At 41.6% G+C, this 26,936-nt stretch overlaps 1 protein-coding gene across 7 annotated transcripts in view; it reads right to left on the bottom strand.

The window, feature by feature from the left end:
• ANKS1A (ankyrin repeat and sterile alpha motif domain containing 1A) overlaps positions 1–26,936 on the bottom strand; it is a 181,857-nt gene that overhangs the window by 76,092 nt on the left and 78,829 nt on the right. For all 7 annotated transcript variants that reach the window (XM_014782793.2, XM_087438482.1, XM_087438480.1 and 4 more), the window contains 7 exons: positions 21,826–22,122; positions 20,979–21,054; positions 20,604–20,705; positions 20,408–20,509; positions 18,852–19,048; positions 15,048–15,140; positions 10,171–10,291 (listed from right to left, as the gene is read on the bottom strand). In XM_014782793.2, the coding sequence (XP_014638279.1) occupies positions 10,171–10,291; positions 15,048–15,140; positions 18,852–19,048; positions 20,408–20,509; positions 20,604–20,705; positions 20,979–21,054; positions 21,826–22,122 (988 nt within the window). The remainder of the gene's footprint in view (positions 1–10,170; positions 10,292–15,047; positions 15,141–18,851; positions 19,049–20,407; positions 20,510–20,603; positions 20,706–20,978; positions 21,055–21,825; positions 22,123–26,936) is intronic.

Raw genomic sequence — 26,936 nt, 5'->3', positions numbered from 1 at the left:
AGAATTAAATTATATATGTAAAGCATTTAGAAACATGCCTGGCACATGCCAGCTCTCAATAGATGTTAACAATTGTTATTATTCCCCACACAAGATCCATTACAAAATATTTTGCTCACAGGTGAGACCAACTATTTCTCTGTTCTCACAGGTTTGTCACAAGGATCATCAAAGACAATGCACAGGTCAAGTACAAATATCCATTGCCTTCACCATCCTTACAACTCTTGACAGCGGACGGAAGGGACAGAAGGTAATATGGTGAGGGGGCTGAAGCGAGAACCTGAGACAGGCCCCACAACCGTCCTGTAACCACCCATTCCTTCAACGGGCAGGTACAAAATGTCTGCCTGCAAGGGGGCACTTACGAGATATAAAGATGAAGACACTGAATCTGCTCAATGGGCTTACCAGCTATTCGAGGAGACTAGCATATACAGAAATAACTAGAATTCAAGGCAAAAATTAATATATGCTTTAAGAAAAGTATAAACCAAACCCACAGTGAGCAGAAAAGAAAGTGATTATTTTGAACCAGTTGACTTCTCAAAGGAAGTAGCTTTTGAGCTGGGCATTGAAGGAGAAGTAAGGCCTTGACAGGCTTCAAGAGAAGTAGAAATACATTAGAAAAAGCAGAGACATGAACTTCGTGCCCAGGGACTCATGGTCTCATAGAAGAAAATCTTCAGGCCTGAGTCCTTCCTTCTGACGGGAATCATCATGCTCCCACCTACACAGCTTCCAACCTCCTCCCACACTGCCCTCAGCACGCCTTACAACCTACCCTTTTAGGAGAGAAACAGGAGGGAATAGGACACAGGGAGGCTGTTTCCTTACTCTCCCCGTACATCAAGGCCAGCTGCTCTACTGCAGAGGACACACCAGCATGCTAATTCCCAGCCCCTTCAACTTGCTAGCTTTATTCATTCTGAGTGTTCATTTTCTTTTTACCCTGTGAGCTGCTGAAGCAAGGGGTCTTCTGTGCCGCATTTTAATTACTATGATGATCCATGGGGATCTCAAGGGCTTTTGAATAATAACATTTTAACGTTTACACATTTTCAGTCACCCCTGCCCGTTTAAATTAGGGCTGAAAAATGCAGCTCATGTGAGGAGTCGCTAAGTCAGATTAGTGCTCAGACCCCGAGGAGAAGGCTGGGGGACTCCAGTTGCCCAGACTGTTTTGCTTTTCTTATTCCATTAGGATTAGAACCCTCCAATTGTCTGGTCACTGTGGTGAGCATCAGAAACTGTGTGTGTCCAGGAGAGCTCCTAGGCACATGGCTACTTTTGGAGGGTCACTATGCTCTCCCGAAAAGAAAGGTGCTGACTAGGTTATGCAGACATTTGCTGGAGATTGTGATCTGATAAAACAAATAGACCGAGAGTCCATTCTGGACCATGGCAACCAGAGAACTAGAACAAGAGCTGGACTGCGATTCAAGAGGCCCGAGTTATTGTCCCAGCTCTGTGATTTTTCCTCTCTGGGTCTCTTTCAAAAAATGAACAGCTGGGATGCATTCTCTAGGGCTTTGAGATTTAGTATGGTTTGAATCTGTGATCAGATGAACTAAGTTCCCTTCCAGCTCTATGATATTAAGAACGTGAATAGCAGCAGGGCTTCAGACGAAATGGTTTAACCTCATGGTTAAACAGCCTTTGGATTCAGCCAGACTAGGGCTTAAGGCCCAGCTCTAACACCTCACTTCTTCCTCATCTATTAAACAGGGATAAAAATAGATCCTACTCGGAAGATTTGTCTTGAGATATTCAATGACCTAATCAGTGTAAATGAACTCAGCTCATGGCTGGCCCATAAGAAGCATTCAGTAAATGGTAGCTGCCATCATTATCATCATTTTTCATTTACAACCATTTCCAAATGGCTCTTCATGCTAACACTGAACACAGAGGCTGGTTTTTTTCCTCCCAACTCTGCAAAGGAGACTGGTTTCTTCTAAATGGCCTTATAAACCAGGCAGAATAAAACTCAAATGCCGGGGAAGGCCCAGCAGTCTTGCAAGTTTGGTTCAGGGTGACGTCTAACAGCACATTGGAGAATCTTCAGGTCAGAAACCATCTCAACCCACTGCAGCACCCATAGGTACAGCCTGGGACTCAGGACTGGTCCACTTTGACTTGGCCCTGATTACCTTACGTCTCCCCCATTTCTTTAAACTCCTCCTGAAGAGTCTGTTTACTGTTGTTGGACCTCTGGCTCCCCCAACTTCTCTATTCAATACACCAGCTCTGCCTGGATCAGTCTCCAACCAGCCATGATATTTAACCCTGCCTAATTTAATAGCACACTTGCCATCTCTGTTTTCCTTGATCTTCTGCCAGTTCCAACACTGGGTATGCACAACCATTTGCTTTCTCTTCTCCAGTTGCTGGAATGTTGAGCCCTGCTGAATACTCAAGAAACAACTGACTGAGTCCTCTACCAATTTATTTAACTCAGCTGGCTTCCAACTACAATGTATCAGGTACTAGTTATTCTGTACCAAACACTGTGCTAAGTATTTTCTTTTTTAATATTCATAACAACCATGAGGTAACAATTTGTATCTCTACTTCACATGTAGAAAACGATGCTTAAAGAGGTTAAATGACTTCCTCAGAGTCACCAGCAATAAGTAGAAGAGCAAGAATTCAAATGCAAGCCTGACGGAACCAGGCCCAGCTATTCTTTCATTCACCTCTTGAACAGACCTTAAGATGGATTCCTCATCTCCTCCACTCTTTTCAGACTGTCATCTTTCCCACAGTGCCTATACTCTTGGAGGACAATCACACCAATTTCCTGAGAACACTTAGACCAGACAAACTTCCTTAACTACTCTCAACACCATGTAAAAATTTGGGGATAACTTCATCTCTTCCCACCTGCCTGTCAGTGTAGGAGAAAAACGAGAAGTATTTCCCCATCTATGATTTACAAATGGCCTTCTAACTGCCTAACCCTTTTTCTAGTCTTCATCCGTCTAGCTCTTTCTATATCATTTGACACTGTTTACTAGTTGTCCCCAATACCCACTCTCACCTTCTTCCTTGGTTATAGGATCTTTTTAGATTGGCTCACAGCCACCTAGAATAAAGACTACATTTCCCATCTCCTTCTAGCTAGGTGTAGCCACGTGACCAAGTTCTCACCAATGGGTTATAAATGAAAGTGGTATATGCAACTTTTGAGAACTGTCTTTAAAGTGCCCTTCTTCTCTCTTTTCTTCCTTCCTGTGCTGATAGCCTGAACTTGACTAGTCATCTTGAACCATGAGACAGCAGGAGACTAGGTCCTTGACCATCATGAACTTCCATGCTAGCCCTGGACTCCTTACTTCTGGACTTCTATCTTGTTTAAACCACAGTTATTTTGGGGTTTCCATCACATTCAGCCTTGGCTTCTAAGACAATGAATTATTCTGGTTATCTTCTTATGTTTCTTTCCCCTTGTGCCTCTAAATATAAGTTCTACTCTTGACTTATTCGAACTCTCTAGTCTTCCCCTCAGCAACTGATTATCTCTTATGTTAACCATCACTTCAACTTGGATGATTCATGATTCCATATTTCTAATCTTTACACCTGTCTTGAATATCAGATCCACATTTCCAAGTGTTTATGGAGTATTTTTACCTAAATGTTCTCCTGGCACTTGAAACACCTCAAACTTAACATATTCAAAATTAAACTTAACATCTCCCCTCAAACATGTCCCTCCTTTAATCCCTTATATCTGTTAGTTGCACAATATTTTCCCAATTAACCAGGTTTAAAACCTCAGAATCATCCTCAATACCCTCTCCTCCTCATTCTTCCACATTTGGTTGTAAGGTCCTGTTAATTCTGCCTCCTCAATACCTCTGCCATCCATACCCTCCTTCCTATCACTTCCTACTGTCCCCCCAGTTTGGGCCCTCATTTCCTTCAAGAGATTCCCTCAAGTCTCTTGACTTTAGGGTATTCCTGCCTCCAGTCTCTCCCAATTGTAATCTAAGATCCCACAATAATTCATACTTAAAGTGTGGTTTCTATCCTATTGCCTCACTCAAAAAGCTTCAACAACACTGCACTGTCTTTGGAATAAAGACTGACATTTGAGATGTAATACTCTATGATCGGTTCTTTGTTCCAGCTAAACTGGATTACTTACCATTCTCCAAACATGCACTCTCCCATCATCTTACTGTTGTTTATGCTACTCTCTCTGCCTGGAATGCCCTTTCCTTTCTCCTTACTTCTGCCTATCAAGTAGAATTCTCAATTTTGGGGTTCAGCTCAAATACCACTTCCTCCATAAAGCCATCCCTGATCTCCTACACTGACATAATGTATCCCTCTTTTGAACTCCAAAATTACTTTTATACCACTTTATATGAACTTAACGTATTCTTCCCTTTTAAGATTATTTTACATATGTATATAAATGGCTGTCGATATATCTGGTGGAAGAAAATACAGGTGTATAGTTCACAAGGCTTGGACTTGTTCCATAATGGAAAGAAAAGTGAACTATCCCAACTCAGAAACATAAATTGATAAGAGCAAGACAGTCACACAGTGGGGCTTTTGGCAGGAGCTCCTCTAACATAAGAAGGTGAGAGAAGAGGACACTGCTGAAGACAAAGCTTAATTATTAAACTGTCTCATTTACATTTCTTGCCTTTGGGAAAAGCACCCAAATTTAGTCCTCGGAATCTGCTAGCCTGGACTTCCAGGTAAACATGGTGGACTGAACACAGGTACCTATTTAATCTTCTTCCTGGAGTCTTACTAAACCAAAAGTAAAAGTAAGACTGCAGATGGAAGCACACCTGAGAATCCCAAGTTGGCAAACGAAAAAGCCAAGACTTACACTATAGAATTCCCCAAAGGCTCAGGAATTGGCAGCACTCTGGATGCGGCAGTAGGGAGAAGCTAAAACAACATTTTCCTTCCCTCCAAGAGGATTAAGGTCTTCATACTCATGCACAAACTTCACACAGACCTAAATAAATGCATAGTTCTCAGGAACATTGACTTAATTGCATCTAAAAAACCTCAGAAGTGTAGCTGTGTGCCAAGGAGTCCACATGTATCACTGTCTTCTGATACTGATTCATCACTCTCCTAAGTAACCACTTCACCTAGACCTAGGCACCATTAGTGGATGCTGCAGAAAAGCACCACAGAGAATAATGACTTTTAGAGTTCTTGGCTACTTTTCTATTTGCTATTAAACCTGGAAAGTTATCCACTGTTTCTCTGAGCAGTAGTATGTCCAGAATGTCCAGTGGGCAAAGAGTTAAACACTAAAGAGAAATAAATGACTATGCAACACGAAACAGGAAATACTGCTCTCAGTTATGCTAGCCTTATATAATAATTTCAGAAGAAATTTTCTACATTTGAAACAATTTAAATAACAGAGGAATACATTGTTGGATAAAACTATCATAAAACCATCTAGGCCTAGTGCCTTTTGGGGGGATGGGTTTTCTGCTTCATTAATCTATTAAAGCTTTCTACTTCTGTCAGTTTTTGTAATATCTACAGACACAAATCACATTTTTGGGTGGGAAAATTCTTCACCGAAATGTCCTGCATAGTGCAAGATGCTTAGCATTCCTGGTCACCAGTCACTAAATGTCAGTAGAAACCCTACTTCCACCAGTCATTTTGATGGGCCAACAACTCTCTCAGACAATTCATCCCAGAGGGACAGTAGCAACTCTAACTAACCACATAAAATTTATTCCTATAAATTCTCTTTTTAAGATTTTAAAATAATCTTAAAATAATTTTAAAATCAGAGAGATTTTAAAAATTCTCTGAATTTGTCCTTATATATATTCTTTATATTATTCCTATATTTTGTGTTTTTTTCTCTTTTCTTGATCAGATTGTCAGATATCTTTATAAAAACAAACAAGTTTTCATTGTAATGATCAACTCTATTGCTTTTTTTTTACTTCATTGTTTCTGCTTTTATTTTTTTCTTTATTTGAGGTGTAACATGCACACATACAGTATATGAAGTATACTACCTACTTTTATCTTTATTAATTCCTCTCTGCTACTTTCTTTTGGTTAAGCGTTAGTCTTTCTTGTGTTTTAACAAATGAATTTAAAGATATAAACTTTCCTCTGGGTATCACTTGGCCAAATACTATCAGTATTTATATGAAGTATTTCCACTACAATTAATTTCTAAGTAGAAAAATAGAAGAAAAAAAAAGATAGGCAACTCACAGACTAAATATATAACACTAATCAATAAGATAAGATGCTCAATTTCACTAGATGAGACAAATGACAATTTCAAAAGACAATTTTTTTACTTATCATGGTAAAAAAGGTTAAAGAGTGACAATATTCCATGTTGGTGAATGATGGAGAAAAGAGAGTGCTCCTTCACCACTAAGGGAGGGCAATTTAGCTCCACCAATTAGATCTAGACCTGCACCTACAATCTGAGTGGCTAATCCTACTTTCTATCAATGTCTCTTAAGAAATACTCTTATAAGCATGTAAGAATATGTGTATGGAATGTCCATGGCAGCATAATTTATGACAGAGAAATACTGGAGGCAACTTAAACATCTATCAACTGGAGAATGGAAAAATGAGTCATGGGATATTCAACAACCATTGAAAAAGAATAAAGTAGATTTGTAAGAACTAAGACAAAATTGTATCCATGATCTATAGACAAGGTAAATAAAAAAACAAGTTTGCAAAATCGTTTGTAAAATATGATCCCATTTTAGGTTAAAAACAAACAAAACAATCTCACATAGTCACTTTTGTATAAAGATAGCAAATGGCCTGAAGCATACACTACACTTTCAAACTGTGGTCAACTCTGGCAACTGTGAGTAGCAGAGAGGTGAGAAGAACCTGAGCATTTTATTTGTATTCTGTATTTCTGTATTGATTGAATTTTTTTCCAGTGAGCTAATACAAATGTAATTTTAAAATGTAATTTAAAAAAATCTCCCATCCCACCCCTCACATTGTAGTTTCTTGGACTATAGTAAGGAGGTCTGAAACCTCTGGCAGTCTCATTAACGTGGCCTTTTGAAAACTGATGAATTAATTTATAAAAGCTGCCTAAGATAATGACATTAGTGGAAAAGCAGAAAAGATTTAATATGTACTAACCCACAACACCATCTGCTGACTTGCCTCACATTCACCAACCCATCAGGCATTCCTTCCAGACTATTGAGAAATTGGCAGAGCCCATTTTCATATTTAATGTCTCAACTCCTTTGTCTGAAAGCTCTTTGAGTGATCCAAGCAGCTAGCCTGGAGGCAGGCACACCCCACATGCTGTGGTTCAATTAAATCTGCTTCCTGCACGGCCCACTCTTAACAGTTAGCTCAATATTGCAGAGCTGGAAGAAACGAAAGCAAAGGAGGACTAGATGTGGGGGTCTGAAGTCCTTCGTGGCAGTTGCCTCCTTAACCTGGAGAACTCTTGATCTGAAAATAGAAAACTGCTACCAAGGGCACTTGGCAGGCAAGGAGACCAGCCTCATTTATGAAGTTTGTCTGACTTTTTGCTTTTCTTTCTTCTAAAGGTTGAGCCAGTTATCTTGTAGTGGTTCCAGATCAAGCCTTTGAAAAAGAGAAGGAACTGGAATCTCCCTCCTCCGTGATGCTAAAGATTCTTCCCTCACTAAGAACTACCTTCAAACAGAGCATCAACTTAATTAAGTGCTTATTCTTTAAGGGTTAATTTCAGTATGATTTATTATTAAACAACTAGAGAAGGCATCGGTGCTCTACTCCACTCTCTCTAAATTAATTAGAATTAATTAAAAATCTACTAATGTGATTGGAAGGCTCAATACAGTTAAGATATCAGTTCTTCCCAAATTGCTATATAGATTCAACACAGTCCCAATAAAAATCCCAGCAGGACTTTTTGTAAAAATCAACAAGCTGATTCTGAATTTTTGTATGAAAAGATAAAGGAACTAAAATATCTAAAACAATTCTGAAAAAGAATAACAAAGTGGCAAAGGCAATTCCATGAAGAAAGGACAGTCTTTTCAACAAATCGTGCTGAAACAATTGGATATCCATATGCAAAAAAATGAATCTCTACCCATACCTCACACCATATACAAAAATTAACTCAAAATGGATCACAGACCTAAAGGTATACCTAAAGATATAAAATTGCTACAAGAAAATATAGGAAAAAATATTTGTGACCTCATTCATTGAAAAAAGGATAAATTGAACTTCAAAATTAAGAACCTCTGCTCTTCAAAAGACACTGTTAACAGAATAAAAAAACAAATCAGACTAGAAGATCACATATCAGATAAAAAACTTGTGTCCAAAATATATAAAGAACTCTCATAACTCAATAGTAAGGAAACAACCCAATTTTTTAAAATAAGCAAAAGATTTGAACAGACACTTTATTACATATAAAGATGGCAAACAATCACATTAATAGATGCTCAACATCATTAGTCATTAGGGAAATGCAAATGAAATCCACAATGAAATATCACTACACACCTATCAGAATGACTGAAATTTTAAAAACCTGACAATATTAAGTGCTAAGGAGAATACACAGCAACTATAACTCTTTTGGGAATGCAAAATGCTATAACTATTCTGGAAAATGGTTTGGCAGTTTCTTTTAAAGTTAAGTATATATATACCTAGGACCCAGTCATCCCATTCCTAGTGTTTACCCAAGAGAAATGAAACCTATGTTCACACAAAAACCTGTATGCAATATTTATAGCAGCTTTATTTGTAAATGCCAAAAACTGTAAATGACCCAAACGTACCTCAACTAGAGAATAGATGAACTATGGTATATCCAAACAATGGAATATTAGTCAGCAACGAAAAGGAACAAATTATTGATATATGCAACAACATGGATGAATCTCAAATGAATTATGCTAAGTGAAAGGCGCCAGATTCCAAAGGGTACATACTGTGTGATTCCATTTATATGACACTCTGGAAGACGCAAAATTATTGGGACAGACATAAGAGCAGTGGTTGCCAGGGGTAAGAGAGGGGTGCAGGACTGACTACAAAGGGACACAGGAGAATTTTTTGGTGTGATGAAACTGTTCCGTATCTTAATTATAGTGGCAGTTATACAACTGTATTTGTCAAGACTCACAGAACTATACACAAAAAGGGTAAATTTTACTGTATCTAAATGATAACTTTTTTTAAAAGCTCCAAATGGAAACTGTAAAAAACAAAACTACTATGAAAATGACCATGAAGTTTCTGCATGCAGGAAGAGAAATCTTTTAAACAGGACCATTAAAAATAAGGTCTACAATGTCACACACATATGCACACGTTCTCTTTGCCACCCCCTACCCTCCGACAGGTCTAGCAAAGGGCACTGCAAAAGAAACAATCACATCCCCCATTCTTACCTGAACCGTAGACGGTCTCAGGATCGAAAGGAGGCACTAATGACACCCCATGAAGGACCTAGTACATGCAAGCTATAGAGAGCGGGGCGGGGGGGGGGGGGGCGGCACAGGAGTTCCTTCAAACTGCAGTGGGAATTGCATTGCCCCTCTTTGCTCTTCCTTAGACAGAGGTTGTCACAAATTCTCCAGCAATGCCCACTCACCTCTGTCGTGACTGCATTTACATCGGCCTGGCTGGATCTCAGTCCTGCAGCACTCACTCCCTCATGGAGGAAAGTGAATTTTGCAGAGGCAATGAAAGTAGGCCAAGGCGACAGAGCACTCTAGTTACCGGGTGGCAGCCAATCACGGGCCCCTCCCCAGGAGTGTCTCGCTCTGAGGTTAGGACTCAAAGCGGAGTCTGTGCCGTCAGCCTGAACCCAAAGGGACTGACTTGTTTGGCTTGTTTTTCCACCAGGCTAACTTGAGGGCTTATGATTTGAGACCCCAAATCAATCTGCCACAATGCTGGCATTCTCTCCTTCCACGGTTCTCTCCTAGGCTGACCTAACCTTTTCCTTGCTCCATGTGCTGAAAGGTGGCAAGCCAACTCCAACCCCGGGTATTGAAAATGAAAGGTCATAATATACCTGCCACCCCAGATTACCAGGAAACTAAACTTTCCTATCCCAAGAACATCACCACCTCCTTCCACCCAGGATCACAAACTTTAAAAATCCTTTTAGAGTTGTTTCTGTTGGGGGGGGGGGTGTACCTTTTGTTTTTCCGTCCACTGACACCAGCTTCTTTGTTTCTGCTGTTAACAATAGCTCATAAGGATGCTCATCCTCTTCCCTGGCTGCACTCCCCTGAATCCAGGGTCTCATGGCCAAGACCTAAGAGAGAAAAATACCACAGTACTTCTTGTGTGGTGGCTAATACCAAGACAGGTTATGTTGAGCAAATTAGAGATTATTGGCTCTTTTCTCATCTGAGAGGAAGAGAGGAGGGGAAGAGAAGGTAAATTATTCAAGTGTCACATAGAATCACAACTGCTTTTCTGGATATGCACCTGTACCTCAAATCTCAAAGGCCTTTGATTAAAACACTCCCCCTTCCTTACGTCATTTTATTCTTCAAAAAGCCATAAATAAAATCCATGATTCTCCCTTCTCTTGCTTCTGTCATCTCCACAGTGTTCTGCAAGATCTCTTTTCCGTGGATAGTATCTCCCAAGCGGTTTCTAGCCATGGTGCATCATAAAGCTGTGCACGTTTCTTTCCTAATATGCACACATCCCACCCCAAGGCTGGAATCCTTCCCCCCTTCTCAAGAGGGAATCAAAATGACTTCTGACTGACCCTGAATGACTGATAGCTACTAGAAACAAAGTGCTCTGTAAGTCCTTCTCTATTTCTGTGCGCCTTTCTTCCCAGGTCCTGGGGTTATTAAGAATTTCCCAAAATCCAACTTCCTACCACATTTATGACAATATAATTTCAAATTAATTCCACCAATCTCTGTTCTGAAAGGAGGCAAGTGACTAGGCAGCATGAATTTCAGTGGAGAAAAAGCAGCTCTGTCTACTAAGAAATCCCTAACCCAGGCAGCCAAGTGTCTCGGATGAAATAACTGGACCAGAGCTGGCTCCTACACCTGCCAACTGGCTTTAGTCAGCTGAGGGCCTGGTGGCCACCCATAGGCATGGCATGGTACCAGATTAGCCACATTTTTTCTCGAACCAAGCCAGAAACACCACAATTAATGCTATAGTCGCACTGAAAGAGAGAATGGAGTTCCTTGCTTTAGAGGATAGTTCTGGCTTACCCGCTCTAAGAATGCAATGTGTTTCACAGGCAAATCAAGAGTGATCATATATGAGCTATTAGGAGAGGAAACCAAAGCACAAAATCTCTCTTGAGCAGTTTTGGCTGGGAACAAGAGGGTGAGGGGGAATTCCCAAGTCCACCTAACAAATAACAGTACCCTACAAATGCGATTCTTGGGCACACACAGAAACCTCCTCCTTCACTGACACGTCCCACAGCTCACTGGAAACGAATCAGGTTTGTGATTCATCAGGGTTTTGCTTCTTGGAGACATAGCTCACCATGTTATGGCCTAATGAGACAGCAAGGATTCAAACTAAATGAGAGGCTGCAGCTCCTGCTTGTTAACAAGGCTGCCACTCCAAAGGGAGAATGATAGCCTCTTTCCAAAATTCTGCTAAACACAGCAGGAACCTCCACTTACTGAAAGCCACCTGGAAGCTCAAAGCTATTTCATTACAATGAGCCATTTGCCTGTATTACTTATTCCTTTGCCTCTTCACAGGAACACAATTAAGAGAACAAAGAGGGACCATTAAGCAGTTCAGACAGTGTCAACTTAATACCCAGGCTTTACAGACAAGAATTGGTGTTCTGCAGGATTACACACCCATAGCTATCACTTAGGCAGAGCCCTGGAAATCTGATTCTGTGAGTGTTCTGCACGCAGCAAGAGCTCTCATATAGCTCCAGGCATGCTTCTCTGAGAGGTATTTGACAGCCTGGATGCCCGCCTATAATACCCTTTCTTCTCAAGCAGGACAGGGCTGATGACTTCCATCTGGAAAATCAGGCCCACTGGACCTGTGTTCACTCCGTACCTGGCACTTGTGCACGACAACCAGAAGTAGAGAACCAGCAAATGTCAGAGCTGGAAGGGACTGGAACCATTACGGTCACAGCTAGGGAGCACCTGGTTCCAGCTCTTTTATTTTGCCGATGACAAAACTCAGTTCCCAGAGAGGTCTAGGGACTTGCCCAAGGTTACACAGAGAGCTCCCAGCAGAGCCAGAGCCATAAAATTCACTTCCCCTGATTCTGGACCAAGCTGGCCTCATTTTTTCTCCATCTAATCTGGAACTCTTTCTCTCCTTCTCTCCTTTCAGTCCTTCAGGGGACTGTCTAATGACAGTCCCCTGCTCATATCCAGACAACTCATAGGATGATCTTTTCCTCTTAGTCCTGGCCTCTGCCAGCTATGGGATTAAAATCTCATAATAAAGCAATAAACTGCTTTTCTTCAAGCCTTCCTAGCTCCCATTCAAGAAGCCCTGCATCACAGTGAATATGGCAGTAACTGATTTTCAACCCAGAAAGGATTCTGCTCTTTACTAAATTACTTCTTAATCTTTTTTTCCCCTTTCTTCCTGGACTGGCAATAAATCAAAGCCAAAAAAAACATATTCTCTGCTATATGGAAAACAACATTTTTGCTGCAGAGGAAAGCTACTACCAGTCACCACCTAACTGTGACCAATGGAATGGCCAGTGGGGTGTGGGCAGCTTTCTGGGAAGAGATACCATAGCAGCTGCAACTTTCCAAGAACGTTTAGCACATTTGAGCATAGAGAAGACCACTGTCAGTCCGATGCAGCTGGCAGCCCATTTGGCGGGGCAAAAACATCTAAATGTGTGTGCATGCACATGCGTGTGCATGTGTTTAATTTCTTTAAGCCAGTTTCATGATCTGGTCCTTACTCTGATAAGCTCTCCTGGAGCCAGGTATACTTAACTTCCCTTAAAAGCTTCTATGGGTCATCCGACAATGACAAGCCTCAGGAATAGGATACAAACACTGGGGCAGATAGCTTGCCAAATACAAAAGTCTAAACTTTGATGAAGCCAATGCCTCCTAGGATATGAGGGTTAGGGTACTAAAGCTTTGAGAGTATAAGAAATAAAGCTGGTCGGGCCGGCCCCGTGGCTTAGCGGTTAAGTGCACGCGCTCCGCTGCTGGTGGCCCGGGTTTGGATCCCAGGCGCGCACCGACACACAGCTTCCCCGGCCATGCTGAGGCCGCGTCCCACATACAGCAACTAGAAGGATGCACAGCTATGACATACAACTATCTACTGGGGCTTTGGGGGCAAAAAAATAAATAAATAAAAATTATTAAAAGTCAGTGCCTTTAAAAACAAAAAAAGAAATAAAGCTGGTGAAGATTAGAGTCTAAAAAAAGGGTCCACCTTTGGAGAAGACCTAACAGCAAACAGAGTCTGCCTTGACCATTAAAAGGATAAGACCCAGACCATATCACCTCTATATTCATGTACTTATAATTAACACTAAGTAAGCAAAGCCAGAATTCCCATGGTCTTCCAAATACTGACTATGATGGTCCAACTGACCCGGAATTCCAGAAGCAAGTCCTAGAAGACATATCTCAGACAGAGTCTCCCATCCAGGAAAGTAACATGGAGATTCCTCCTCCTAAGTCTTGACACTGTGTTATTGCCAACTGTATGCTCTAGAAAGTTTTGGGAGACTAAAAAGTTCTCGTTGTCCAATATTTCTTTAAGAGCCTTGCCCTTATCCTTGGGCATTAGGAATTTCAATCCCAGTTCTTATTAAACAGGTGGCATGAGGCATTTACAGAGATCCAGCCCCAACTGAATATGCTCCATATTACTAGGTCTCTCCTTGTAAAAAGGGGGTAATGAAGCAAGCCTCTATATAAAAACGTGTAGGAACTTAATACACTCCCTTGTATCTGCTAGCAATGTATTACGACCCTGGAGGCTATAATTCTGGAAACCCTTAGTTAAGACATGATAAGCATTTTGTAATCAAGGAATAGAAGGGAATAAGGACAGAATTTTTACCTACCATAGAAATCGTTCCCTATCTCCAACACTGACTTCTACATTCTTAAAAGGTCTTCCTTGTATTCACACATTTTGTTAACCTAAAGCCATCATTAGGGTTCCATGAGTTTATATTAACTAAGAGAACCTGTCTCACTGGATGGTCCATGGCAATACTGTAAAAAACTTAACTTTGATTTCTAGGGATAAAGTAATGAGACTTAACTGACTAGTTTATATTAGCTGATTTGTAAATTAAAGAACAATAGGGCATTGAATGAGCCACAAAATAACTATTGAAATTACATAATACTTTGAATAAATACTCAATAAACATACTCTCTGAATGGTAGGAAGTGTTAAAGGAGCATTTTGAAGATGAAAGATCAAGGAAAATATGATTTTCTTCATATACCTAAGTGAGAAGATTGAACTATTTGCTCCATGATATTTCTTTTTTTTTAAAATGGACTATTCTTTTCAAATAACCTTCTTTGATTCTCCCCACCCCTATGACTCCTATTTCTCTTCTAATTGAGTCTTCATGACATTTTCCGTGTTTGTCCTGGTGCAGATTCTTCATGTGCAATGAAGAGAGAAAATGTAAAAAGAGAAGTAAGACATTTGGGGCAAATCACCAAAGCTTGCTGTGACAGTCTAGAGAACAGTGACTAGGGGGATACTGTACACTTTGTATCAAGACAACACAGGTACAAAAGCAAAAACTAAGTGTTTAGCCAACTGGAACCAGCAGAAAATGTGCTCATTTTACTTTCCATGTGGCAAGGTAGATCAACAATTGGCCTGTCTGCTAGAGAGCTTTATTAAAATTCTTTGCTTAGTACTTTTGAGTGAGTTTGAAAGGTCTTGTTCCAGATTACTGATATACGCAATACAAATTTACTAATCCCCAAAGAGGCGATAAGAAAATGAGAAAGCAAAGTACTCTTTAAGCACATATTGATGAACTTTTCAAAATATCATATTTCGGTGATGGGAATAAACCCTCAACCCTCTACCTCAGAAGCTGTCAAGGGAAAATACTTCTTATCTACGCGGTCTTCCTCCTCTTCATCAGGTGGTGGCTTTGCTGGAGGTGGTGGACGTTCCCTCTGCAGAAGTGGAAAAATATATATTTCACTATCTCTTTTTTCAAGTATCTACCTTTTCGGTTTACTCTTACCTTAGCTCTTGGAAATGAAAAAGAATAATGTAAAGAACTCCCCTGAGAGGCTAAACTCAAGGTTTAATATCTGAACAGATGGAGAACCCTGCACACAACTCAACTAGCATGCTCCTTGCTTTTTGATGTTTGTAGCACATTACAAACACCTCTTTCCTATCCTTGACCAAGTGAGAAATATCAGCACTGAAAACACATAACTGCCTTGTCGGAAAATGTCCTTCACAATACCGATAAATAAAACTCTACTACATATAGGAAAACCAGCGGCTCAACTTTCAGTCTACTCTATAAAGAGGAAACAGTAAATCAAAAGAATCAACTTGTCAAAGAGTTTTAATAAACCAAAGTTATTAAGGAAGTAATGAGGAAAGTAACCAAGGACAAAAACATCAATTCCTGCTCAAACTTTAATGCTATCCCCATTTATTAGCAAAAGCTCAGAACCAATCTCTTATCCTTCAACAATTATTATTATATATCATTAGCATATGAAAATCCTATTTCATCTCAGCCCTCTAAAAAGGAATATTTGTCAGTTATCTGCCCTAGAGCAGGAGTTGGCAAGCTTTTTCTTAAAGGGCCATACAGTAAATATTTTAGGCTTTGCAGTTAACTCTGCTATTGTGGTACAAAAGTAGCCACAGATAATATGTAAATGAGTGAGTGTGGCTGTGTTCCAATAAAACTTTATTCATAAAAATGGGCAGCTGTTTGTGGGCCATAGTTTGCCAACCCCTGCCCTAGAGCAAGAAACTCACTGAAGAGGGAGTTCATTAGATCATGGGTAGATCATTTCAGGAACACACAGAATGACCTTTGGTGAAAGAAAGCTGAAGAGAGGTTTGCCATTGTACCTGCAGTACCTTCAGCGTTGTTTCTATTCTGAAGTCCTATTCGTGCTTGATAATCAATGCTCCCACAGGGAAGAGAGTGGGAACCTGAAACAGGAGTTTGCTTGCAGGCTTATGCCCTGATTTGTAGGTTAGTTCACTGTGTTGCTAGAATAGGAGTATTTATTTATTTATTTTTATAATTTTTTTTTATTTTTTCCCCAAAGCCCCAGTAGACAGTTGTATGGCCATAGCTGCACATCCTTCTAGTTGCTGTATGTGGGACGCGGCCTCAGCATGGCTGGAGAAGCGGTGCGTCAGTGCGCGCCCAGGATCGAACCCGGGCCGCCAGCAGCGGATCGCGCACACTTAACCGCTAAGCCACGGGGCCGGCCCTAGAATAAGAGTATTTAAAAAAAGTCAGGGCAGAGGTGAATGCTGAATTACGTGAAAGCCTCAGAGATATGTGCAAGGAAAGATATTTCTCATGTGTTAGGAGCTGCCAGGGTTAATTAGCATTTGACATCCATGATCTCTCTATCAAAACATGCTTCACTGGGCCGGCCCTGTGGCTTGGTGGTTAAGTGCGCGCGCTGCGATGCTGGTGGCCCGGGTTCGGATCCCGGGTGCGCATCGAGGCACCACTTCTCCGTTCATCCTGAGGCCGAGTCCCACATACAGCAACTAGAAGGATGTGCAGCTACGATGTACAACTACCCACTGGGGCTTTGGGGGGAAAAAGTAAAATAAATAAAATCTTTAAAACATGCTTCACTGTTGGGTATTATATCTTGATAAACTGGTCATTCCCACAGTCCCTGGAACCAGATGGATGCCCAATGGCAACAACTTCAAAACAGGTTTGAATGTCCAAGCCAAACAAGCTGTTTAGATCAGATTTCTCACTCAGTCCCACTGTGCCCACCCTTCTTTGCTCTAGAAGTGCAGGAACAAGCCTGGTCCCAGTGCACCTTGAAAGGAAGAGAAGAGCAAAACGAGCAGGCCCATAATCTACACCAGTTATCCGACCCTGGGACACAAACAGCTGAGGAAAAACAAAATAAAACACAACAACAAGGACCCATCCTAGACAACTTCCCAAGGCTGAAGGAGCCTAGAAAGAACAATATGAAACCTTGTGTGGAAGAAGCGATCAACAGGGACACTGGAAAGAAAGAGAAGCAAAGCACGAGCCTCTTTTTTCTAACATGAAATTTTGGCCAGGGGCCTGGAAGTAGAGCTGATTTATATGTACCACCCGCTGTGTTTACAAGATGTAGAACAGTCCCTTGGCCAGTTTATTACCAAGGGCCAAGAAGGTAGCACTGCCACAACATACCCAAGTAAAAATGGCAAAGCATGCACCCCCAGATGCATCAGTTTCTACTTAGCAGGACCATAGGAGGCTAGATTCCTGGAGTGGGATGGAACAAAGAGACTGTAAATCAGTGGCTAAGCCCCACAGGAACTTGGTTATACAAAGCTTACTTCAGCAACCCTTCGCTCTTCTTGCAAAGCCTCCAGCTCCCTCTAATGGGCATCACCTGTAAGTACCACTTAAAGCAAACCCTTCCTCCACAGGTGGATTGGCTTAATTCATTCATACCTAACAGTGAAAGAAGTGAATAACTAGCTGTGTCTACAGAGCACTATGCTAGTGGTGCTCGGCATATGTACTTGCTTTCACCACTCACAAGGAGTTTTATCACAGTCCTTGCTATCACCCACTCTGGTGGGCTACCACAAGACTGGCAGGCCTTTCCAAACTCCAAGCTGAAACGCAGGGATGATTCCAGGGGAAGGAGCCTACCAAAAAAGAACACCAAGGAACATCAGGCTATTCTCAGGACACACCTGAAAAGCCCAAAGATCACCTAGCAGTCAAAGGATTATCAAAATGGTCATATGCCAGATTCAGACCAAAGGGAAAGGCCAGCCTCTCCAACAGGAAGAAATAATACACACCTGAAAATATGCCTCAACGTGGGATTATCCCTGGGATCCTGTTAGAGCAATGGCCACTTTAAAGTGCAGTGCTCAAAACCTCAAATTACTGTGCCTGGCAATGCAGGAGGAAGGTCAATGAGACCACTGATTCAGGCTTAGGCTCACAGTAAAACCCCGGGGGAGAAAAAGGAGGTGATGAGCCTGAAGAACAATGAATAGGCTGGAAGTAGAAGCAAGTACTAGAGAAAGAAGCAGTAAGATGGGAAGGTGGACCTTGAGAAGGAAAGATTCAGGGTTGTCCTCAATGGCTGGAGAGGTTAGAACTGGGAAAAATAGGAATGCCACACACTAACACATACGATGTCTGATTAAGCCTTGCTACAACTCTCCTGAATACAGAATCTGTCCAAATCCAAACAGATAATTCTTTGAGGGCAAACGGAAGGTGGGCATACACTCAGGGCAGACAGGAACTTATTTCACGGAGCTCTTGCACCATCGGAACCACACTCCAGAGAGAAAACAAACAATATATAGCAAAGACCCAAAGACAGAAGCAGCACTAAGGCTAAATAGAAATCAAATGCTTTAATTTGCTCTAAGGCCAAAAAGTAATAGAAGGATGCAAACAGGTTATACTGAAATCAGAAAAACCAAAATTATACCTTAAGATGATCTGTATAATTTAACCACACTGAGTGAGAGAGAGAAGCAGCAGACCCCCAGGAGAAGAGGGGGAGTAGGAGCCAGGCCTCTGAAATGCGAGCTGGCACCAGGCGCCTCGCTTCCTCTCCCCAGCGCCCCACCGTGCACAGGCTGACAGCACGACCGCCAGGCGACTGAGGGCCCAGGCCACATACCGGCCTCACTCCAGCAGCTTTCACTCCTGCGGCCTCGGCCTCCCTGTTCACCGAGTCCCGGTCAGACGATCGCCCACTGGCCATGCTGTCCAGTGAATGGCAGGAGACAGCATTGTACAGCGCCTCGTAGGGACCCTCCTCTTCAGCGTTTGTGTCAAAATCGATGATCAGTTCAGTCACTGCTTTCTCCACGTCCCCTGAAGAGGAGGTGAGAAGAAAGGCAGCAATGAAAGGGGAATGATCTGGGATTTCCATCCACTGCAACAACCCAAAGGCCCTTCAGCAACCTGAACTTGACAAATGCTAACCCAGAGCAGGAAAATAAAAGACTACTTTGCTCCATGGACAGGAATAAATATAGAGAGCTTCAGCTTCTCTTTATACCTTGAGAAATGAACATATTTTTCTCTGATTCATATGGAAAAACCTTGACATCTATGAGGAATACCTCCCAGGACCTTTATAAATTCCCAAACATCTCAATACCATGATAGCATAAACTTAAACCACAAAATGTCACCGAGTATAACTGAAAAACTTAAGTAATCTTTTAAATTCTTAAAAAGAACCTCCATGTGCTCAAGTAAAATAGAGGAGAGCAAAACTTTTCTGAGATGGAGGCGCTGTGCAGCTAGACTCACCCACCGGCTAACTATGAACCTATGAGTACCTGGCATCCAAATTTCTGAACTGCAACATTACCATCTGTTACAGACCAAGGATCTCTGGGTCACTTGCAAATAGTCAAAACTGTAACTGTAAAAGCCTTGAAAGCGAAGAGCTCGGTGAACTACTAATCCCATCCCTAGTAGATTATGAGGTCAAGAAAAAAAGCGCAACAGGAAAGGGAGACAAGGACTCACAGAAGAGACAGGCTGAGCACCCCTTAACTCTTGTACCTCTACACTCCTCTGAAAAATCCCGTTCCCTTTTTAGTGTCTGGCTTTGTTCTGTTGCTCTAGCCTTCTTTATTGTGATTTGTATGTGGGGAAGACGTCAGTTAGTATTTTGTCTTTCCCATTCATCACATCTAGGACCCAAAAGGCTGCTCAATAAATCTGAAAAGGTGGATCCTGGCTAATGATGGAGAGGCTGGACTGCCTAGGCTAGCACCCAGACCACATCTGTTGGCTAAATGATATATTACCGAAATCTGCCACATACACATCTACCAACCAGATGACACTCATTAAATATTTACTGTGGGCCAACTATGCTCAAGGTACTATAGTGTGTGTTAGAAAACAAGGTTTCACTGAGATTTTAATTCACCTTGAGATCATCCTGCCTATTACATATCCCAGCATAGATCTCACAGAGCCGACTGTAAAAGGAGAGAATAAAATAAAGCAGGAAAGAAGAGATCCACAGTCAAAGGCCTAAGGTATGTCCAATAAGCCTACATATAGGAGTTGGAAATAAGTGAATTTGAATATGAATTTAAGTAGTCCCAATCCCCTGAAATTATTATTTAAATTAAGATTTTCCATTCCACCAAAGAATGTTCAACTCTTCACGCTGAGAGCCCCTTTGCCGGCAGAGAAGAGCCACCTTACCCTGAGGCTTCTGTGATATGGAGTCCATGTTGGAGATCAGAGGTGGCTGGGGTGTGGGGGTTTTATCTACCTCTTTTGCACTTCTTTTTCCAGTCATGTGATCTACATAAAAAGACAAAAAAGCTGCACCAAACACAAATGCCTTGGGTTGGCCAGTGTGTCCCCTGGTTGCCCCAACAGGGAGATGGACTGATACCTTCAATAAGTGCTGCTATCTGCTGGCTCTTTTGAGAAGGCAGTTCCCGGACAGTGTCTAGGGCAGTCAGTCCACGGTTATCTTTTATGTTGACATCAATTCCTAGAAAGGCAGACCAGGTGGACCAAGGGAGTGAGCATTGTCAAGCTAGCCTCAAAGAGGGTCAAATTCCAGGACACCTAATACTCCCAGCAGCATAACCAACATTTTTCATCCAAAGCCACTTAATCCAGCTATTCAAGAACAATTCGTAACCTTGCAGTCAACCAGTGGAGATACACATACATTGGGTTCAAATGCAGCTAGCAAAAATCCCCCAGGAAACAACCCCGACCCTGGCATGCTGTGTAAACAAGAGCACTGCCGACCTCTCACCTGCAGCCAGCAGGATTTGCACCACATCGGTCTTGCCAAACAAAGCAGCCTCATGCAAAGCACTGCCCTTCTCCGTCTGGAAAGCAAACGAGAGCTCAGAGCAGGATGTCGTCAGCACAGTGACCCAGGTTTGGCGTGGCTTCACACGACAAACGGGACATAAAGAAGGGACAGGAAAATAAAATAAACCACGCAAAATCCTCTGTCATTATCTTTCCTACTTTTCTTGCCTGGATTCCCAAATCACGATCGTGGCCTGTACATCAAGGATGTTTGATGTGCCACCAGCAGGCCGCACATGAATAACTGTACAGTGACTCTTGGAGCCACCTATTGGTGAAACTCCTCAAAACTCTACCTTCCTAGGGGGAAGGAATAATGAGAAGAAAAGTACAAGGGGAAAAAACACCTTAATTTCAAATGTGGTTTGGTCAATGCAAAGCCTAACAAATGGTCACTTATCTGAATGGAGAAAGCTAACAATAAAGGGAAATGCTAAGTCTCCTGTCAGCGAGATCACGTTGATGGGACTTTGGAGGTGCTAAATGGTGGCAGCGGGAACACATGTATAGGAAAATAATGAAACTTTTCTAATTTCGACATAGCCTATAAGCACACCTTTTCAGGGTATAATGACTATATATTACCCCTGAAAAGAAACAAAAAATAACAGACTTACTTGAGGAGTTTGTCTCTAAAGTTTCACATTAAAATGAGTCAACAAAGGGAAGCATCTGACACGCGATATGAAACGTGCTAAATAAGAACACAGCCCAGCAGCATGGTACTTGTGCCTTTTCCAAATGACTAAGTCCCTTGAGCCAGGGAGGTATATCTGCCCCACTACCTGGTAGTTGCTATCCATGCCAGCATCCAGGAGGACCTGGACCACGGCTTTGTGGCCGTTCCTTGCTGCCAAGTGCAGAGGGGTGTGCTTCTTAGTGTTGCAGCTCAAGAGGTTGGGGTGTGCATTGAGGAGCATCTTCACCACCTCCAGTCTCCCGTACAGCGCAGCCAGGTCCAGAGGTGTCTCAAATTTGTTGTTGCGCATGGTGGGGTCTGTTAGCTCCTCTAAGAGGACCTTCACCACCTCCGTGTGGCCGTACTGTGCGGCGCAATGCAGAGCCGTCTCATTGTCGTTGTTCTAAGGAGTTAACAAGCAGATCACATCAGATGGGTGACTGGCAGACTGGCAGACTGGCATATGACTGTGATAATCACACGTAAAACCATTGAAATTTAAATGAGAAAAATAGCAGCAATACTTGGAGACTAACAGAAGTCAGTCAGAATCCAGACCTGCTCCCCCACAACCAAGCCTGACTGCTCCATGAGCCACATCTTGCCCCCATTACTGCAAGAGGGGAGCAGTCACCTCCTCAATGTTTGCAGTCTCCTGTGTGTCGTGAAGGAAGTGTCTCCAGATTGCAAGGAGAGTGAACTAGGTAATGTGGCAGCCCTTGGGTAGAAGCCCCGGCACAGATAAACGCCAATAATATCACTGCCATTGATTCATTTTAAACTTCAACTGGTTTTACAATTTATATTTAGTCAACCCTGTGGTTCTGATTCTGGATTTGTTGACTATCTGTTGCCTTACACACAAACCTTTTTGAAAGAGTTTGTCATCTGCATAGCTTCTTGCATGCAAATCAATCAGCCAACAACGAAAGTAACAGAGCAGAGCACCAAAACTCTCCAGATATCAGCCAACAGCCATTTCCAAGGGAGGGAGGCACTTGAGCTACATGGGATCCTGATGCTGCCCTGTGCCCACTCCAGGAGCCTGCACCAATCAAAGCATGCAGAATCTACAGCACAGGGAAGTGTTTCTTATGTCAGAAAGATTCCATCAGACACTGGAATGTTTCGTGCAAGAGGTGCAAAATATTCAAAATTGTAACACTGCCATCAATTCAAATTCACAACCCCATGGTCCTTTAATGCCAATTTTGTTTCAAACTAAAGGTAGAACCTGGGATAAAATAGGAGAAGTTTGTACTTTATCAACTGTCAGAAGCAAAATGTTAATCATTCCAATTATGCTCTTTCTTTTACTACTACTGACAATGTATAATTAGAGCAGGAATAAATTAATTTCCATGACCTCTCCTTTTTTAGAAGTACTAATGAAAAGAATTCTCCCACAAGATTTTGAGATTCCTGAATTTATTCAGGAGGCTTCTGCCACTTTGGGGAAAAAAAGCTTACAGGGGAGTGTGTCTACCAAGTCAATATTGTGCACCTTTAGTGATCAAAAGGTAAAAATTAAACATTTCCACAATTGCTTTAATTCTATTAATGACATTAAAAATAACAGAGTTACCCAAACATGCATGCAATTCCATCTGCTTTTGACCTGGCATTTGACTGCATCATTTTTTCCAGCTACACCAAGTGTACCAGAAAGATCCAGAGCTGCTGGGAGCCAGGACCCAAAAGGCCAGAATGATAGCAAAGAAAATTTTAAAAATGAAATAAGGACAGAAACGGTAGTACAGCAGGAGCCACATGCAAAGACAAATGCACACAGATAAACAGAGGAAGCAGTACTGAGCTCAAACTCAGCTCAAGGAGAGCAGCTACTGAGACAGTGCAGAAAGCCTTCACTGGCCACAGAACACAGCCAGTAAGCAATGGCCTCCTGTGATACAACTGGAACCCAGGGACGAATTCTGTGTCAACCTAAAAGTCTGGAGGGAAGGGGAAACTCTGGGCAGAAAGCAAACTCCTGGGGTTCCTCTGCCAAACAAACCATTTAGGGCGCCCATTTGGAAAGCCCTTTTCCTGTTAAGCTATGGCATGAGTTCCCTGAGCAAACATAGAGCTGTCACTTCACTTTCTCATGATGAAAAGACGGCTACATCAACAAAAACTCACAGGAGCTTTCTGTAGAGTGATCCTGGGGCAGAGTGGTAACGCAAAGAAGTGTAAGAGGATTCTCAGGGTTTTACATCTCAAGATTAGCATGACAGCAAGGGCCAAAAAAGTTAGCTTATTCTTATTAAAACTCCAATCCAGAAAAACTTGTTTATTCTAAAGCAGATACTGCTGTCTCTTTTATACCCAAGTTGTCTCCCAACAACCAGAATAATCTGTCCTTGATTTCATAAAAAGTATGCCATTAGGGCCTGAAGTACTGTAAAACTCTAAATTATCCAACAGGAAAAAAAAAGTCTTCGCTATTTGATTTTTTGCCAGAAGTAAGGCAGCTACCACAAAGCTGCCTTGCTAAAGGCAAGGTCTTGATCACTACCAGGCAAATTTCCTGCCTATGTTAAAAATGGCCTAACCACATCTCTGCAGAATGTTACGTTTATAATCCCAGTGTAGGAAGCATCTTACTTATGTTTCAGTCTTGCCAGACATGGTCTGGTAACTATAATACTCCTGAGTTTACATCTGTGGTGACCACATCTCTCGACTATTGAACAGAGGCCATCACAGTGAGCTCTTACTACCATTTCCCCTCTGAGCCTGACAACTATTAGAGCAGGAAGTCACTAATTGTTGATTCATGGACCCACAAGAAAGGGAGGGATTCCAAGCAGAACACAGATTCCTAACCACCCGGAATCCTCTTTCACACCTTCCAAATCACACCATAGGTGCTCACAACACCTCAAGAGTTCCCAGAATCATATTACTATGAACCAGGACTGAGGAAGGAGACTGAGAGGAAACACTCCAATTTTCCCCAAAGTCTTTGCACAAACTCTCCATTCCTGCCCATCTTGAGACCCACTTTCATTTTTCCTTGCTATGGTCAGTACGTCGAAGAAAAAAAAGATCCCTACACCCTTTATATCTAGTGATCCCATTCAATGTATAAACCCATTATATTTATACATAAACTACAAGCAGCAGAAAGCCATACAGAAACATTTCCATAACCTTTCTCATCTTGAAACTATTCAAAACAATCACTTCCCAGTGCTTGCTTAGATTATAGCCCAACTGTACTCTTGTCCATTGTTGACAGATACTTAAGTTAGGGACACCCGGGCTACAGCTCTCTGTAGCAACAATGGTATAGGTTCTAGAAACATACCAAAATTGGAACAAAAGGACAAACTGGGTCTACTGAAATTTAGAAGACACATGAGAACCAAGTCCACCATGTGGAAGAAGAATTAGACTCACTCTGTAATGCTCTGGAAGGCAGAACTCTGACCAATAGATGGAAGGCTTAGGGAGACATATGTCAACCAAGCATAAGAAACCAAAATCAGTGCAATCCAAAAAGAGGCTGCCAAGAAGTAATTCTGTTTGTTACTAGGAGAAACAAACAAACCAATAAAATAAGGGGTAAATGGCCCACCTTTCAGGTGAGAGAAGAGGATTCCTGCTCTGTGTAGAAAGTTGGCCTAGATAGTGGTTCTCAAACTGGCTTCATTTTGGAATCACATGGAAGCTTTAAAGTAACTAATACTAAGTCCCACCCCAGACTTGCCAAGGTAGCGCCTCAAGACGGCAAAGCCCAGGAAAACTATTATTAAAAAGTTTACCAATCTAACAGGTACAAACTTAACCAAGCAATCATTCATCATCAACAAGAATGAGACAAACTAACATCATGTGCCTTGTGATGTGATGTACTAAAAAGGAAGGACATAACATCACTCTTGTGGCATTCCTGCCAAAAATGTATAACCTGCATCTAATCATTAGGAAATATCAGACTAACTCAAACTGAGAGACAGTCTACAAAACAACTGGCCCATATTCTTCAAAAACGTCAATATCATGAAAGACTAAGAAAGGCCGAGGCATTGTTCTAGATTATGTATGATCCTGGATTGGATTCTGGACCAGAAAAAAAAAATTGCTCAAAGAACATTATTGAGACAATTGGTGAAATTTGAACATGGATTCTATATTAGATAACAGTATTGAATCAATGTTGAATTTTCTGAATTTGATGATTGTATTGTAGTTATACAAGTGAATGTCCTTGTTCTCAGGAGACACGCTGAAGTATTCAGGGTTAAAGGGTCATCATGTCCATGACTTAATCTCAGATTGTTCATCATCAACTATAACAACAATTACAGAGAGAAAGGGAGAGAAAGAGAAAGCACAAATGTGAACAAAAAGTTAACAATTGGTGAATCTAGGCGAAGAATATAATGCAGTTCATTGCATTACTCTTGCAACTTTTTGTAAGTTGGAAAATTTTTCAAAATAAAAAGTTTTATAAAAGCTTGCTAGGTGATTCTCATGCAACCAGACAAGCTGATCAGCATGTGGCAACAACTGGTCTGGATAACTTCCAGGTCTCTGCCAGCTCTAAAGTGTGAATTATTTTTAAGTGTACAGAAAAATAGATCGACCCTAAAACTAATTTGTCTGTTGCTCATCTTATGATGTTCAGACTTAGTTAAAATTGTTTGAAAAGGGGGTAAGTAAACAGTTTTAATAGTTCCACCTTAGCTAAGGATGACTTACATTTGGACTGGTTTATGCTGATTTGCTGAAAAAGGAAAGGCTCCATACGTCAAAGAGGAAGATGAAAGCTCATGAAAACTACTTCTGCTCCCAGGAAAAGCATCTGAGACTTCTTAATGTCTACAGGTGCCTGACAGGACTTAGCATGCAAATGTACTTTAGCAAAACACTGAGTCAGGATAAAACGTAGGGAGGTGAGAGTCACATCAGCTCAGGGAGAGTCAGCATTGTTAGCAAACCCAAACAGCTTTATCCCTGAATGCTGTTTGCAGAGTCTGGCCCCTGGGAAGTGGGGAGGCAAAGAGAGAAGTATGTTCTTATTCCACTTAGACTAATTTTCTTTTATGTGTGCAAAATCAAGGGATTGAAAAATGCGCTTTCAAGAACCCAAGTCTGACCCTTTAATCAGAGCTTTATAAGCTAACTAAACTAACCACCGAGTGGAAAAACCATTACTTCAAGGTGCCTCCCTCAAAGCAAAACCTTGAATAAACTAATTGAGCAATGTTT

This window comes from Ceratotherium simum, chromosome 13 (genome assembly GCF_057802395.1).
Source record: "Ceratotherium simum simum isolate JZ-2026a chromosome 13, ASM5780239v1, whole genome shotgun sequence".
Lineage (NCBI taxonomy): Eukaryota > Metazoa > Chordata > Mammalia > Perissodactyla > Rhinocerotidae > Ceratotherium > Ceratotherium simum.
The sequence above is the reverse complement of the archived record's forward strand: the minus strand, read 5'-3'. Positions and strand labels throughout refer to the sequence as shown.